This window comes from Bubalus kerabau, chromosome 2 (genome assembly GCF_029407905.1).
Source record: "Bubalus kerabau isolate K-KA32 ecotype Philippines breed swamp buffalo chromosome 2, PCC_UOA_SB_1v2, whole genome shotgun sequence".
NCBI lineage: Eukaryota > Metazoa > Chordata > Mammalia > Artiodactyla > Bovidae > Bubalus > Bubalus kerabau.
Window position 1 is genome coordinate 134,617,439 of NC_073625.1, and position 18,159 is coordinate 134,635,597.

An 18,159-nucleotide genomic window follows, 5' to 3' on the forward strand; every position below is an offset into this window, starting at 1 on the left:
CTCAATTACAGGAGAAAAACTATTAAAAAATCCAACATATGGAGGCTGAACAACACGCTGCTGAATAACCAACAAATCACAGAAGAAATCAAAAAAGAAATCAAAATTTGCATAGAAACGAATGAAAATGAAAACACAACAACCCAAAACCTGTGGGACACGGTAAAAGCAGTCCTAAGGGGAAAGTTCATAGCAATACAGGCACACCTCAAGAAACAAGAAAAAAGTCAAATAAATAACCTAACTCTACACCTAAAGCAACTAGAAAAGGAAGAAATGAAGAACCCCAGGGTTAGTAGAAGGAAAGAAATCTTAAAAATTAGAGCAGAAATAAATGCAAAAGAAACAAAAGAGACCATAGCAAAAATCAACAAAACCAAAAGCTGGTTCTTTGAAAGGATAAATAAAATTGACAAACCATTAGCCAGACTCATCAAGAAACAAAGGGAGAAAAATCAAATCAATAAAATTAGAAATGAAAATGGAGAGATCACAACAGACAACACAGAAATACAAAGGATCATAAGAGACTACTATCAACAATTATATGCCAATAAAATGGACAACGTGGAAGAAATGGACAAATTCTTAGAAAAGTACAACTTTCCAAAACTCGATCAGGAAGAAATAGAAAATCTTAACAGACCCATCACAAGCACAGAAATTGAAACTGTAATCAAAAATCTTCCAGCAAACAAAAGCCCAGGTCCAGACGGCTTCACAGCTGAATTCTACCAAAAATTTAGAGAAGAGCTAACACCTATCCTGCTCAAACTCTTCCAGAAAATTGCAGAGGATGGTAAACTTCCAAACTCATTCTATGAGGCCACCATCACCCTAATACCAAAACCTGACAAAGATCCCACAAAAAAAGAAAACTACAGGCCAATATCACTGATGAACATAGATGCAAAAATCCTTAACAAAATTCTAGCAATCAGAATCCAACAACACATTAAAAAGATCATACACCATGACCAAGTGGGCTTTATCCCAGGGATGCAAGGATTCTTCAATATCCGCAAATCAATCAATGTAATACACCACATTAACAAATTGAAAAATAAAAACCATATGATTATCTCAATAGATGCAGAGAAAGCCTTTGACAAAATTCAACATCCATTTATGATCAAAACTCTCCAGAAAGCAGGAATAGAAGGAACCTACCTCAACATAATCAAAGCTATATATGACAAACCCACAGCAAACATTATCCTCAATGGTGAAAAATTGAAAGCATTTCCTCTAAAGTCAGGAACAAGACAAGGGTGCCCACTTTCACCATTACTATTCAACATAGTTTTGGAAGTTTTGGCCACAGCAATCAGAGCAGAAAAAGAAATAAAAGGAATCCAAATTGGAAAAGAAGAAGTAAAGCTCTCACTGTTTGCAGATGACATGATCCTCTACATAGAAAACCCTAAAGACTCCACCAGAAAATTACTAGAACTAATCAATGACTATAGTAAAGTTGCAGGATATAAAATCAACACACAGAAATCCCTTGCATTCCTATACACTAATAATGAGAAAACAGAAAGAGAAATTAAGGAAACAATTCCATTCACCATTGCAACGGAAAGAATAAAATACTTAGGAATATATCTACCTAAAGAATCTAAAGACCTATATATAGAAAACTATAAAACACTGGTGAAAGAAATCAAAGAGGACACTAACAGATGGAGAAATATACCATGTTCATGGATTGGAAGAATCAATGTAGTGAAAATGAGTATACTACCCAAAGCAATCTATAGATTCAATGCAATCCCTATCAAGCTACCAACAGCATTCTTCACAGAGCTAGAACAAATAATTTCACAATTTGTATGGAAAAACAAAAAACCTCGAATAGCCAAAGCGATCTTGAGAAAGAAGAATGGAACTGGAGGAATCAACCTACCTGACTTCAGGCTCTACTACAAAGCCACAGTTATCAAGACAGTATGGTACTGGCACAAAGACAGAAATATAGATCAATGGAACAAAATAGAAAGCCCAGAGATAAATCCACGCACATATGGACACCTTATCTTCGACAAAGGAGGCAAGAATATACAATGGATTAAAGACAATCTCTTTAACAAGTGGTGCTGGGAACTCTGGTCAACCACTTGTAAAAGAATGAAACTAGAACACTTTCTAACACCATACACAAAAATAAACTCAAAATGGATTAAAGATCTAAACGTAAGACCAGAAACTATAAAACTCCTAGAGGAGAACATAGGCAAAACACTCTCTGACATACATCACAGCAGGATCCTCTATGACCCACCTCCCAGAATATTGGAAATAAAAGCAAAAATAAACAAATGGGACCTAATTAACCTTAAAAGCTTCTGCACATCAAAGGAAACTATTAGCAAGGTGAAAAGACAGCCTTCAGAATGGGAGAAGATAATAGCAAATGAAGCAACTGACAAACAACTAATCTCGAGAATATACAAGCAACTCCTACAGCTCAACTCCAGAAAAATAAATGACCCAATCAAAAAATGGGCCAAAGAACTAAATAGACATTTCTCCAAAGAAGACATAAAGATGGCTAACAAACACATGAAAAGATGCTCAACATCACTCATTATCAGAGAAATGCAAATCAAAACCACTATGAGGTACCATTTCACGCCAGTCAGAATGGCTGCGATCCAAAAGTCTACAAGTAATAAATGCTGGAGAGGGTGTGGAGAAAAGGGAACCCTCTTACACTGTTGGTGGGAATGCAAACTAGTGCAGCCACTATGGAGAACAGTGTGGAGATTCCTTAAAAAACTGGAAATAGACATGCCTTATGATCCAGCAATCCCACTGCTGGGCATACACACTGAGAAAACCAGAAGGGAAAGAGACACGAGTACCCCAATGTTCATCGCAGCACTGTTTATAATAGCCAGGACATGGAAGCAACCTAGATGTCCATCAGCAGATGAATGGATAAGAAAGCTGTGGTACATATACACAATGGAGTATTATTCAGCCATTAAAAAGAATACATTTGAATCAGTTCTAATGAGGTGGATGAAACTGGAGCCTATTATCCAGAGTGAAGTAAGCCAGAAAGAAAAACACCAATACAGTATACTAACGCATATATATGGAATTTAGAAAGATGGTAACAATAACCCTGTGTACGAGACAGCAAAAGAGACACTGATGTATAGAACAGTCTTATGGTCTCTGTGGGAGAGGGAGAGGGTGGGAAGATTTGGGAGAATGGCATTGAAACATGTAAATATCATGTATGAAATGAGTTGCCAGTCCAGGTTCGATGCACGATACTGGATGCTTGGGGCTGGTGCACTGGGACGACCCAGAGGGATGGCATGGGGAGGGAGGAGGGAGGAGGGTTCAGGATGGGGAACACATGTATACCTGTGGCGGATTCATTTTGATATTTGGCAAATCTAATACAGTTATGTAAAGTTTAAAAATAAAATAAAAAAAAAAAAAATAAATAAATAAAAAGTTAAGTAATAAGCTTAAAAAAAAAAAAAAAAAAAACTACTGGAGTGGAGTGCCATTGTTAAGAGGCTTCAATCGGATGGTTTCTTCAAAAGTTAGCTCCAGAAAGGGGTAATGTGGTGATTTTAAGAATGTGAAATTGAAATTCAAAGACCTAGAAATTTTTACCAGGCAGGTGGCCTTGGTTAAATCAATCAGCACTCAGTTTCCTCATCAGCAAACCAGGGACAACTCTAACTATGATCCTCTTATAGAACTTTGAGAGTCAAATTGAACTCTATTCAAACTTGTCTATGTGCGTATGCATTTACTCCCTGTCTTGAAAAAATGTATGTGTATATATGTGAGGGAAATAAATGTAGAAATTGGGACAAAATAAAAGTACAAAAGTCAGAAAAAGCCAGATGATCACTATGTGAAAATGCATGCCAAAAGATTAAACAAAATGGTGGCTAGAAGAGGGGGTGAACATTTGGTGGAAAGATAGTAAGATTTCAAGACATTAAAGTGAAAAGAGAGAGAAAGACGATAAATTGCAGAACTCCTGGTATCTAAAATGACAAATCATTTACTGAGGTGAGATCACATTTTTTATGATACTGAACTGTCACAGAAATTTCTCTAGTGGACCTCAAAACAGTGTACACTTTGAATAAAAATCATCAAAATCTTTCCAACTAAAAAAAAAAAAAAAAAAAAAGGAAAAGAACCTGATGCTGGGAAAGATTGAGGGCAAGCGGAGAAGGGGGAGACAGAGGATGAGATGATTGGATGGTATCACTGACTCAATGGACATGAGTTTGAGCAAACTCCAGGAGACAGTGAAGGACTGGAAAGCCTGGTGTGCTGCAGTTCATGGGGTTGCAAAGGGTTGGACATGACGTAGCAACTGAACAACAACAGTTTTGTCCTTATAACAAAATGTTTATCTGTCTCTGCTCTTGTCCTGTTATTGAAACAGGAGGGATCCGGATAAAGCAGGTGCGACCCTCTTCTGGGGGTAAAATGAAGAGCAGAATCAGCATAATGCAGTCGAACTTGCTGATCCTAGAGAGAGGGAAACCCAGGGGCAGAGAGGAAAGGAAACAAAGAACACAGAGAGCAGTAGGGCATGGCTGGGTGGGGAAAGGGGAGGAAGACCAGAGAACAGGGGAGCCTGGAGGCAGAGGGTGTCTGGAACACAGACAGAAGGGCAGAGAGGCAGAGAGACCGAGGGACAATGATTGCAGAGACTGAGAGACAGAGGGTCTGAAGGCCCCAAATCTGGGTTCCCTGAAGCCTTTTTGGTCCCTGCTAATCCATAGAAATGTGTTTTTGGTACATAACTAAATTTGATAAATTCACCAAAAAGGTCAATTTGCAAATGGATTAATATTTGGCAAAATGGCTATCATTGTATTGGGCATTCCTTGAACTGGGCAACTGGTGGATTGGTGATGGATTTATTGACTCAGGACTGTGATTTATGAGCATAAATGGTTTTAATTTATGTTTAATAAAACCAATGTGGCCATGACTTGGTTTAAGTGGTGATGGTTAAAGGGTCCAGTAAGAGACTGGATTAAGTCTCCAATGAGCAAACAATTGATAAGGTGAATAGTATCCAGACAGAATGTGAGAGAATAGGGTAGCTGAATGTGGTTGGATTCCAGCATTCAGTGGGTAGAGGATGACAGGTAGTGAACTCATTAGATAAGCAGGGTTCAGAGATAAAGGGTCTTATATGTCTTCTGAAGTTAGAGGAGCCACTAGAAGAATTTAGTAAGAGAGTGATATAATTAGGTTGCACTTTAGAACATGGGTCCCCAACCTCTAGGCTGCAGACCTGAACCTCCTGTCAGATCAGCAGTGACGTTAGATTAGAAATAAAGTGTACAGTAAATATAATGCACTTGAATCATCCCCAAACTATCCCCACCTTCCCAGTCCTTGGGGAAATTGTCTTCCAAGAAACCAGTCCCTGGTGCCAAAGAGGTTGGGATCTGCTTCTTTAGAAAGATGCCTCATGTTAGTGTGGTTGACCGTTTGGGTTGGTTTATATCTGGAGGCTAAGAGACTGGTTCTGAAGCTCTCCCAGCATTTCTGATGTTAGATAAAGAGGAGTTGAAAAAAAAGGGGTGGTAGAGGAGACGAAAGTTTAGATCCAAAGGAAGGAAGGTGTGAATAAAGAAATATGTGTATTTGAGGGAGGCCCTTCAGAAACATAACCGTAATAACCATAATACTTAGCACACTATTTATATTTATGCCTCTCTGGCCCAGTGAATATTGAGCTGCTCAAGAAGTGAGAGCCAGAATGCATTCACCTTTGTAAGCTCAGTCTCTTGCATTTATTATACTCACAAAGTATTTCCCTTTTCGGTGGGCTAGAAATGGCTTCAATATGCTTAGGTTGTGAGGCAGCCAGCACAGGGAGGCTCCATGGCCAAGTGAAACCAAATAAATCAGAGAACCATGGCTAGAAGAGACTCCTGGCTTTTCTCTTCCTATCAGTGCCCACTGCATTTTACTGCTAATGTATTTAGTATTCCTTCTAGAAAAATGTCAAACTTCAATGGCACTGAGAGCTTTAGTTACCAGACTTCAAGGAAAAGTGCCTTCTGTTAGGCACTAGGAAGTGAATCTGTGGGGAAATGGATTGCTGAATGCCAGCTGAGCTGAAAGAGGCAGAGTTGCTATGTATCTCTGCCCCAGGAGCACTGAGTCTGTCATTTCATACGGTAGAGCTGGGAGTGGCATGGGTTCAAACAGCTATTGTTCTGCCTTCTGCCCGCCAAAGTCTTCTGTGTTTTTGAGATGTGTGTATAACCTCATCTTCTACTAGTTCCAGATCTCATGGTTTTTTTTTTTTTTTTTCCTTTGAACTAGTAGGTATATATTTATATGGTCCAATTTGATTAATTATTATTCTGTTTTCATTCTTTTAAAGTATATGTTCCTTTGGGAGAAATGTGCTCATGGGAACAAATGACAGTCATGCTTAATAGAGTCATAAAAATTAACATAAGGGGTTTTGTTTATGAACCTAATGTTATTATTGTCAGCTTATTAATTCACAGGAAGTCTTAGTACTTTATGGATAAGAGAATAATGATGAGAGTAAAATTATGGAAACAAAAGTAGAAGTTCTTTGTTTTTACTCCTGCCTTTAAATTACCAGATCAATTTCCCAATGATACTTTAATATCTAATCCTCATTTCTTTTTACCTGATCCATTAACATATTACATTTGATACAATTCTTTAGTGAAAAATATAGAAGGAATAGAAGATTATGTGAATCATTCGCATAAGATAGGATATCCTTGTAACCTAAAGAGCCTTTGAGAAAAGACTTTGTGTTGACCACATTATTTGGCTCTAGTGCAACAGTTGGAGAAGGCAATGGCACCCCACTCCAGTCCTCTTGCCTGGAAAATCCCATGGATGGAGGAGCCTGGTGGGCTGCAGTCCATGGGGTCGCTGAGTCGGACATGACTGGGCGACTTCACTTTCACTTTTTACTTTCCTGCATTGGAGAAGGAAATGGCAACCCACTCCAGTGTTCTTGCCTGGAGAATCCCAGGAACGGGGGAGCCTGGTGGCTGCCGTCTATGGGGTCGCACAGAGTCGGACACGACTGAAGCGACTTAGCAGCAGTAGCAGCAGCAGTGCAACAGTGGTAGAAATAATTTTAAAAATAGCTAGAATGACTCTACATATGGAAATAAAAATATTAAAAAATTTTTAATATTAAATTTTAAAATTAAAATTAAAAATATTATAAAAATATAGTTCCAAAGAACTTAGGGGTCATAGAATAGAACATGATAGAAATTAGGATTTGTTTAGAATTGAATGAGAAGAAAACCTATATAGATCAACTATGTGGGCTACAGCTAAAGCAAAACAGATAGAACTACATAATCTAGAACTACATAGATGTTTATATTAGATAAGAAGAGAGCTTGCAAATTAATGTGCTAGGCATCCAACGTAAGGAGTTATTAAAAGATTAATAGAATATATTAAAAGAAAGTTTAAGGAAGACAATAAACACGAGTAAAAATAAATGGAATAAAAGATGCATTATATTAAAGAATCAATGAAATCAAAGGTTAATTTTTGAAAAGACTAATGAAATGGACAAACCTCTGATGAGAATAAAAAACTCAAAAAGACTCAAATATCAGGCATTTAAAAACCAAAGATATAGATACAGAATGAATTAGAAAGATGATAGAGGATATTAAAAACAACTTTAAAGCAGGATATTTTAAAACTTTGATATATAATTTACTCAAATATATAGGAAATTTTTACTCAAATATATAAAGAAATTCTAACAAACTTATGGCTTATTGACACTGCTTTGAAATAGCTGGAAAATCTGAATAGTTCTAAATCATTAAGAAATTGAATCAATACAAAATATCCTCAAAACAGAAATACCAGGCTCTGATGATTTATAGGTAAGTTCTACCTATATTGTACAAATTGTTTGAAGAATCATATTCAGAGAAAGACATGGTGACATAAAGACAGAAATTTACCACAAATTAATAGCTTTCATAAAATTTCAATAAGAAATCATAAGAGTTTTTTGGGAAGTAGGGTAGGAATGATTGGACAAGCTAATTCTAAAAATTTATATGGGAGTGCAAACATCTAAGGATAGCAAATACAATCCTGATTACAAAAGAACAAGGTGGGTGACTTTTGTTCCAGAAATCAAGATGCATTATTGTGCTAAAGTTGGTAAGCTCCGGTGTGGTGTTTGTCTGAGGTAGACAGAATGACTGGAGGGACAGAATAGAGATTCAGGAACATATCCATGCGTGTGTGGAAACCTAATACATGATACATGTGTACTTTTAGATCATTGTGGAAAGGAAAAACTATTCAATGAAAGGTGCTGAGCAATTGGTTTCCCATACAGAAAAAAAGAGGTGCCTAGTTCACACCACAAAGAAAAATCAACTTCAGGTGATTAAAGATTTAGTTGTGAGAGGCAAACCTATGGCTGTATGTAAATTACCTGTACCGGAGCCTACCCTTTTGAACTTGGGATAGGAAGGGATTTCAGAATGCTCAGAAAATTTGCTGACTGAGATCATACTAAAATTAAGAACTTTTGTCTATGAAAAGATATCATAAAGTGAAAATATAAGTAAACGGAAGAAGCTATTTGTAGACAATAAACAGACAAAATGTTAACAGGGACTTAACAAAAGTTTTTAATAGTTTATGTATGTACATGCGTACTCAGTCACTTCAGTTGTATCTGACTGCGAACCTGTGGACTGTAGCCCACCAGGCTTCTCTGTCCATGGGATTTTCTAGGCAAGAACACTGGAGTGGGTTGCCAGGCCCTCCTCCAGGGGATCCTCCTTGACCCAGGGATTGAACCGGCATTTCCTGTGGCTCCTGCATTGCAGGCAGATTCTTTTACTACTGAGCCAAGGAAGCCCCTTTTTATAATTAATAAGCATTTTAAATTATTGCTGCAGGAGCATTGGTCTCAGTATTTGGTTTACTATACTGTCAGGAAAGGAAGTCATATTGCTATTTCTCTCCTCCATCTCTTTTGCTTCTCCTGGAACTCTTATTATTCACATGTAACTCTGATCCTTTTTCTTATGATTTCCATATCTTTATACTCTCTCTCTGGATTTTGAGATATTTCTTTCACTTTATCTTCCAGTTCTCTCATTTTGCTTTCAGCCATTCTCTATGGTTATCATTCTATCTTCTATTAAGTTTTTAAATTAAAGAAAATAGAGGCTTTTATAAAGAATTTCTACGTCAATAAGAAAAAGACAAAAATTCAGTAGAAAAGTGGGCCACATTATTGAACAGGCACTTCACAGAAAAGAACTAGGGAAGTACACATGATCTTATTAATCTGAAAAATGGGAATTGAAAGCACAATATCCTCTGGATAAATAAAAATTAAAAATTTTCCAATAAACTGTGGAAAATTCTTAAAGAGATGGGAATACCAGACCACCTGACCTGCCTCCTGAGAAATCTGTATGCAGGTCAGGAAACAACAGTTAGAACTGGACGTGGAACAATAGACTGGTTCCAAATCAGGAAAAGAGTATGTCAAGGCTATATATTGCCACCCTGCTTATTTAACTTCTATGCAGAGTACATAATGAGAAACTCTGGGCTGGATGAAGCACAAGCTGGAATCAAGATTGCCAGGGGAAATATCAATAACCTCAAATATGCAGATACTGCTGTTAAGTCACTTCAGTTGTGTCCGACTCTGTGCAACCCCATAGATGGCAGCCCACCAGGCTCCCCTGTCCCTGGGATTCTCCAGGCAAGAACACTGGAGTGGGTTGCCATTTCCTTCTCCAATGCATGAAAGTGAAAAGTGAAAGTGAAGTCACTCAGTTGTTTCTGACCCTCAGCGACCCCATGGATTGCAGCCTTCCAGGCTCCTCCGTCTATGGGATTTTCCAGGCAAGAGTACTGGAGTGGGGTGCCATTGCCTTCTCCGATATGCAGATGACACCACACTTATGGAAGAAAGTGAAGAAGAACTAAAGAGCCTCTTGATGAAAGTGAAAGAGGAGAGTGAAAAAGTTGGCTTGAAATTCAACATTCAGAAAACTAAGATCATGGCGTCTGGTCCCATCCCAAATAGATGGGGAAACAATGGAAACAGTGACAGACTTTATTTTTTGGGGCTCCAACATCACTGCAGATGTATGAATGACTGCAGCCATGAAATTAAAAGTTGTTTGCTCCTTGGAAGAAAAGTTATGACCAACCTAGACAGCATATTAAAAAGCAGAAACATTACTTTGCCAACAGAGGTCTGTCTAGTCAAAGCTATGGTTTTTCCAGTAGTCATGTATGGTTGTGAGAGTTGGACTATAAAGAAAGCTGAGCACTGAAGAATTGATGCTTTTGAACTGTGGTGTTGGAGAAGACTCTTGAGAGTCCCTTGGACAGCAAGGAGATCCAACCAGTCCATCCTAAAGGAAATCAGTCCTGAATATTCATTGGAAGGACTGATGCTGAAGCTGAAACTCCAATATTTTGGCCACCTGATGTGAAGAACTGACTCATTTGGAAAGACCCTGATGCTGGGAAAGATTGAAGGCAGGAGGAGAAGGGGGCGACAGAGGATGAGATGGTTGGATGGCATCACTGATTCAATGGACATGAGTTTGAGTAAACTCCGGGAGTTGGTGATGGACAGGAAATCCTGGTATGCTGCTGTCCATGGGGTCGCAAAGAGTTGGACATAACTGAGCGAGTGAACTGAACTGAACACACCCAAACTCGAGAACAACGGAATCACATCTACAACTGCTTTGGAAAACAATGGCATTGTGTGGTGAAGTAGAAGCTGTGCATACTTTTGAACCAACTATTTCCATTAGGTGTACAGCCTAAGAAATATTTGTATATATGTACAAAGGCAGATGCACAAGAAGTATTACAGCAGCATTGTCAGTACAAAACTGGAAATAACACTAATATCTATGGGCAGTAGACTGGATGAATAAATGGTGGTATCTTCATATAATGGCATACTACACAGCAGACAGAATGAGCTACAGCTACTCACATCAGCACTGATAACTTGATAAATCATGGGATCATGTTTAGTGAAAAAAGCCTGCTGCAGAACAATTCATATGGTATGTTTCCATTTGTATAAAGTCTTCAAACATTCAGAAGTAAACAATGTATTGTTTAAGCATTCAGATGTGATTAACTCATGAAGAAGAGCAAGGGAATAATAAACAGGAGGGTGGTTATCTCTGGGTGGGGGCTGGAGCAGGGAGGGGGATGCAGTTTAGGAAGCATCCTCAGGGGCTTCAAAAATTCCAGTTGTTTTATTTTTTAATCTTAGTGAAGGGTATTCAGATGTTTATTTTGTCATCATTCTCTGTATGTTTTGTGTGCGTGCTAAGTTGCTTTAATTGTGTCTGACTCTTTGCAACTCTATGGACTGTACCCTGCCAGGCTCCTCTGTTCATGGGACTCTCCAGGCAAGAATACTGGAGTGGATTGCCATACCCTCGTCCAGGGGATCTTCAGGGATTGAACCTGAGTCTCTTATGTCTCCTGCATTAGCCGACAGGTTCTTTACCACTAGCGATACCTGGAAAGCCCTCTCTGTATGTTAGCATGTGATAAATGTTACTTTATATTAATTCAACATTTAATAGAAGCAATCCAAAGAATATTTTATGAACTCAGTGGTAATATCCTTAGTCAATAACCTCTCTCGAATAGTTATTACTGCTGTAACTTTATTTTGCTGTAGCTCTATTTATTTAAAGCAAAACTTTATTTTGCTTCCTGCAATTTAGAGAATAACATTGGCTCACCCAACAAAGAAATTTGATCAAAGAAGGAAAAGTATTCCTTCACATTGCTGGGCATGTGAAATGAAGCACAAGGATAGAAACCAGTATTTTGCATATAGCAGATGATCACAAAAACAGGACTGGCTTTGAATTAAAATAATTCAAAAAATTTACATTTTTGAAAAACATGTAAAGTTGACTTCAGATTCCTTTGAACCATAAAAATTAGGCTTCAAAATTTTCAGTGGACTTTTCCTTCCACTTAGTTGCTCTGCCTGCCTATAAGCTTGTTTCCTGATGTTCTATCTCTTGAGGAATCCTAGGGAAGCCGATATCCTGACAGGCTTGGCTCTGGTCTCAGAACAGGCAGTGTGGAGAGCCTGGCCCCTGGGATTGTTGGGGGGAACGTAGCTGGAGAAGCTGGATGTATAGAGGCCAGGTTTGCAGGATAAGAAACTGAGGGTGGAATTATTACAAGCAGTTATGGGCAGTAGTTCCAGATAACCTAGTTAATTTATTTCCAAGTAATTAACTTGAGGACCTTGATTATCTAGATTTATGATCAGCCATCATTGGCTTCCTTATCACCATGACTACTGCCACCAAGATAATTAAGCAGAGCAATAGCTGCCATTTAAAGTCATGCTGTTTGAGTCTTGTCCTACAAGAGTCTATGAATTAGGCAGTGAAAATGGAGATGTGGTCAAGAAAGAGGTATAGACAAATGAACCAACATCAAACTAAGGATACTGGCATAGTGCCAGATTCTATTGCTGTATTCTTTGGCTGTTGTTCCATTTGTCTTTGACTTTGTAGGCCAAAGTCATTCAGATTGATTTCATAAACCTTGACATCCTCATCCCATAAATAAAGCTTGATGAAAATGATTTACTTATAGTCAATATTTTAATTATTTTAAATCCCATGATTATTGAAATCATGCTCTGGAAATAAAACCATGAAAGTAGTGATTTAAGAATTTTATAGAATCTAATTTGTGCAGAAAATGAAGCTAATTATTTGCTCCTTTTAATTCCACAAATATAGCCAATATATCATGTTAGCATATTTATTATCTCCTTTGATACACAGTTTTCAACTCTACTCTGACAGTGTTTTCCCCTATGGGCTTAGCTGTTCACTGCTGCTCTGGCTGTCTCATGTTTGATAAGGGCCTAGCTAAGCCATAGGGTGAAGGGGACAGAGTGCACCCTTGGGTTTAAATCGTGATTCAATCACTGGCTAGTTGTTGGACTCTTGGAAGTTTACTTAAACTCTCTTATCTTCAGCTTCCTCAATTGTAAAATGGGCATAATAATCCTTATCTTATAAATTAGAAGAGACAGTTTATGAAAACATGTAGTGCAGAGTAATTGCTTCTTAAATATTAATCCTTTTGCTTGTAAAATTTATATAGACAGCAATATATATTTAATTAAGTTACTCAATGAGAATAAATGAAAGGTGAAACAAATGCACCATGCTTCCACCTGCTCTGATAAAACCTTCAAAATCTGAGGACTGGCTGTGAAAGTCACAGCATTCCTATAGGGCGCCGAAAACTCGGCCTTCCACACCATCACTGGTAGTGACATTTTTTTTTTTTTTTAAGAAATGAGGAAATTTTATACAAAATGTGGAATTTAAAAATAATACATCAAATTTTAGTCTTATTGTAAAAGTCTTGCTGAAAGATGATTCAGCTAAGCTACCTGAAAGCAAATGAAAAATAACTTGATTAAGCATTGAGAAAAACCATGTGAAAACCTAGTGATGAACAAAGACAGTAAATTTTCAGTTGATCTGCTTCTCTCATGATGAGTACCAAGACTTTGATCAAACACTAGTTGCCTTCTGAGCTGTAATTTTACTTAAACATCATATCATTATTTTTTCTATAATTAAGATAATATAACATTAAAAAGCATTTGGAAAATGGAGGAGTAGAAAACATAGTTTTACTTCCATGCTTTTTCCCACGTATATATATATTTTTTGTGGCTGCAATTATAGTTTGTATGCAATTTTCAACTTGAATTGTCAGTTAATATTATGCTTAAACAATTTGAGCTGCTAAGTGACATATTACATTCTATGATTTATTTAAGAGATTTTCTATGGTGAATATTAAAGTTGCTTCCAAACTTTTGCTATAATACAAAATTATTGTGAGGAATATTGCTTTTAGAATTTTAAAAGGATTTTATCTGTAGGGAAATATATATTTTTAAAAGGAAAAATAGAAGTACCAGTTATTAGAATTTACACTCAAGTAAACCTCCTGCAGGTCCTTTTTCTTGTGCCCAATGCCATTTATCAATTTTTATCAGATTCTGCAGGCAAATGAGGCTTGCTTAAGTTGCAGTATATTTGTATAGTCAATTGTGTTTAAAATTTAGCTTCACTAAACCCAAGAAACAGCACCAGGTCAATAAGAAAAAGACACAGAAGAAAAAAGAGAAATCAAATATTCAAAATGGCCAGAGAAGTTTGTGAATGCATTTATTTCCAAGGCAGAAGACTGGGTTGGACTGAATAATTGTCATTTTGTCTTTCATTAACACTGCCTTTGCCCTTTAATCTTTTTGCTTACCCCCCTCCCCATTTCTCCCCAATGCCAGGCTACTTTTCCAAGGAGTTTGAAGGCTCCCTGGACGTGTCCATCCTTTTTTCATTCTCTATTAGTTTTTGCTTTCCTTCCCTGCCGTATGTCCAGTCCCTTGAAGAATTTTCATCATTTAAGCTCAGTATTTATTGAGCATCTACTATGTGCCAGGTATGACGGTAGGAGGTGAAAATTCAAGGGAGACTAAAACACAAATTTTGTGCTGGTCAAGAGGATATTGGGAGGTTTGATTGAATGGGTATCCAAAGACAGAGATAGAAGTAACCAAGAGACCAGTGTGTGTATAAGTGCAGGGGTAAAGGGCATTTTGGGCTTCCTTCATCTGCCTGCAATGTAGGAAATCTGGGTTCAATTCCTGGGTCAGGAAGATCCCCTGGAGAAAGAAATGGCAGCCCACTCCAGTATTCTTGCCTGGAAAATCTCATGGACAGAGGAGCTTGACGGGCTACAGTCCATGAAGTCGCAAGAGTCAGACATGACTTAGCGACTAAACCACCACAAACCACCACCACCAAAGGGCATTTCTGACAGGCAACAGCTTTTGCAAAGCTATGTAGAAGGAGTGAGCATGGAGAGTACAAGGAGGAGAAGGCCAAAGTGTCTGAAACCTTGTTCCTTCAACCCAGAGCCCATTCTACCTTAACACTCACAAAATAGAAAGCTCAGTTGCCTAATGCTTTCTCTTTGGTGGGCTTTCTGTGTATTCTGGTTAAATGATTCCAAAAAGCCTCCTGAGTCCCAGTGATTTACCTCTTCTCATCATGTCTGTAAGATGAAGAAGTCCGACCACTGGTCCATATAAACATCTTAGAGGATGTTGGTCCAGGGGCTTCTTTCCTTACGGTGGAAGTCCTGGAGGAGTGGCGAAAAGACCTAGAAGAGATACACACTGAAGTTAAAGCCATTACTTAAAGTTTGGGGAACTTTGTATCAATGCCTGTTCAGTCATTTCAGTCCTGTCTGACTTTTTGCAACACCCTGAACTGTAGCCTACCAGGTTCCTCTGTCCATGGCATTCTCCAGGCAAGAATACTGGAGTGGGTTGCCGTGCCTTCCTCCAAGGGATCTTCCCAACTCAGGGATTGAACCCATGTCTCTTGTGTCTTCTGCGTTGACAGGCAGATTCTTTACCACTAGTGTCCCCTAGGTAACCCCTCTGTATCAATAGCACCAATAAATCTCGGTGGATTGACCATCTGAAATAAGACCAGGTTTCTCTTGCTGTAGGGCAGCAGTTTTCAACTCTGGCTGTGCATTTAAGTCAAAGGGGAATCTTAAAAAATACTGAAGGCTGGATCTCTCCCTCAAAAATGTGCATTCAGATTTTTTTTTTTTAAACTTCCTAGTTGTTTCTAATGCATTGCTAGGATGAAGAGACACTCCTTTAGGGAAACATGTTTTCTAATTGATGTTATTATCATATTCCCTCCAAGATGTCTCCTCCAAAAATATAATTTGGTAGAGTTTTACTTATTTATTAGCCACTCTGTGCAGCATGTGGGATCTTAGTTCCCCAACCAGGGATTGAACCTGTGTCCCCTGTGGTGGAAGTGCCAAATCCTAACCACTGGACCAGCAGGGAACTCTCTATATTTGGTCCAGTTTAGCATTCTATATTTTTCCAAAGTTTTGGTTCAGGGTTGGCTCTATTCCTCTGTTCCTCTTCAAGCTGTTTTCCTTGATGCTGACAGATGTGACGTGTTAGTGATGACAGATCATCTTTTAAATGTGTTCTGCTGTTGCCAAAGCTGAAAGTTCATCCCTTGCAGTTGAGCCTCTGAGAAAATCATGGCATCAGTGGCAGCAGATAGTCACTGCTCCTAAGGGCCAGGTTTATAGGATCCGGAGTCAAGATGTTAGAAGATTGTTGTGTTCTTTTGGTTATGACATGGTTTGGGGATTAGTTCTTTCATCTTGAATTTAGAAATATGAAATATCATAACACTCTTAGTCACATATATAAAAGTTAAAATGATATTTAATAAATATAGAAAAGGAAGAAAGGTGATTCCTTCATGAATGCGTGGTCACTCATGGATTTCCTTTAGGTTGAGCGTAATATTATTGGTAAGCATGAGACTGGAAATGATATTAAGTACTATATACTATATCTGGGCTTCCCCAGTGGCTCAGCGGGTAAAGAATGCATCTGCAATGCAGGAGACACAGGAGGCTTGGGTTCCACCCCTGGGTTGGGCAGATCCCTTGGAGGAGGGCATGGCAATCCATCCAATATTCTTGCCTGGAGGAATCTTATGGATAGAGGAGCCTGGAAGGCTACAGTTCATAGCGTTGCAGAGTCAGACATGACTGAAGTGACTGAGCATGCACACACTATATTAGCTACTACATGCCAGGCAATTTGCATATATTATCTATGTATGTGTCATGAAATGTGTATACCAATATCTATGTGATGTTTATATTTTGAAAACCATTCAACGTAGATAATGCTATTATTTCCAGGCTACAAATGATGCTTTTAGGGGACTGAGCTATTTGCTCACATTTAGAAAAGGTGGAGCCATGTCTGCTTGTCTCCAATCCTTGTGCTTTCTGGAGAAAGATACATTATAGTCTAGCCCAGAGATTCTCAATGTACACAGGATTTATCTGGAGGTATTGTGACCATGCAGATTCTGATTCATGTGAGTCTAGGGAGGGAGCCCAAGATTTTGCATTTTTAGTAGGCTCTTGATGATGCTGATATTGCTGGAGGAAACACGAAGCACCTAGGACCCAGAGCATATACTCAGAATCAGTGGTTGTTATTGGCCTAGGTTTTTTTTTTTTTTTTTTTTCTTTTAATTAGCTGTGTGGCCTTGAGAAGGGCACTTATCTTTGCAGGGGCTTAGTTGTTTTTAATCTGTAACATGAAAAGTTTGAAACTGATAACCTCTGAGATCCTTTTCAGCTTCAAAATTTTGTGACTCAGTACATTGAAGGATGAATTAAAGTGTATTTAAATCATTGTGTTCTGACTTCCCGGAAATAGGTCTGGGAATAGATCTCCTTCTGTAACCCTTGGGTCAGCATCAGAGATAGAAGGAACAGAGGCCATGGGAAGTGCTTGGGGTTTGACAAGCAGTATAGATGCAAGATATAATACTTCTACCCTTGGTTTCTCAGGATGAATGATAGGAATGAAAAGATACACCTGAATGGATACCCTGGACAGTTTCAAAAAGATTTAGAAGTTGAATCTGCTTAGCTCTGGGATCTGGGACATTTAAAGTTATTTAAATTTCCTTTTGAACATCTTTAAAACACATAAGGTAGAATAGGAATTAAATTTGTTATTAGAACTAGACAGTCTTTGAAAGTAAAAGTGTTAGTTGCTCTGTCATATCTGACTCTTTGCCCCATGGACTGTAGCCCATCAGGCTCCTCTGTCCATGGCATTTTCCAGGCAAGAGTACTGGAGTGGGTTGCCATTTCCTTCTCCAGGGGATCTTCCCAACCCAGAGACTGAACATGGGTCTCCGCATTGCAGGCAGATTTTTTAACCTTTGAGCCATTAGGAAAGCCCAGACAGTCTTTAAGAAATAAGAATGATTTGTGTGTGTGTGTGTGTGTTAGTCGCTCAGTCGCGTCTGACTCTTTGCGACCTCATGGGCTATAGCCTACCAGGTTCCTCTGTCCATAGAGTTCTCCAGGCAAGAATACTGCAATGAGTTGCCATTCGCTTCTCTAGGAGATATTCCTGACCCAGGGATTGAACCCGGGTCTACTTGCATTGCAGGC

At 38.5% G+C, this 18,159-nt stretch overlaps 1 protein-coding gene and 1 long non-coding RNA gene across 2 annotated transcripts in view; one reads left to right on the top strand and one right to left on the bottom strand.

The window, feature by feature from the left end:
* The window catches only part of KCNMB2 (potassium calcium-activated channel subfamily M regulatory beta subunit 2), a 41,484-nt gene extending 26,263 nt beyond the window's left edge, over positions 1–15,221 (bottom strand). The window contains exon 1 of the mRNA XM_055569000.1: positions 15,166–15,221. Coding sequence (XP_055424975.1) covers positions 15,166–15,221 — 56 coding nt within the window. The remainder of the gene's footprint in view (positions 1–15,165) is intronic.
* The window catches only part of LOC129643856 (uncharacterized), a 220,534-nt gene that overhangs the window by 84,748 nt on the left and 117,627 nt on the right, over positions 1–18,159 (top strand). The gene's annotated exons all lie outside the window — the stretch shown is intronic.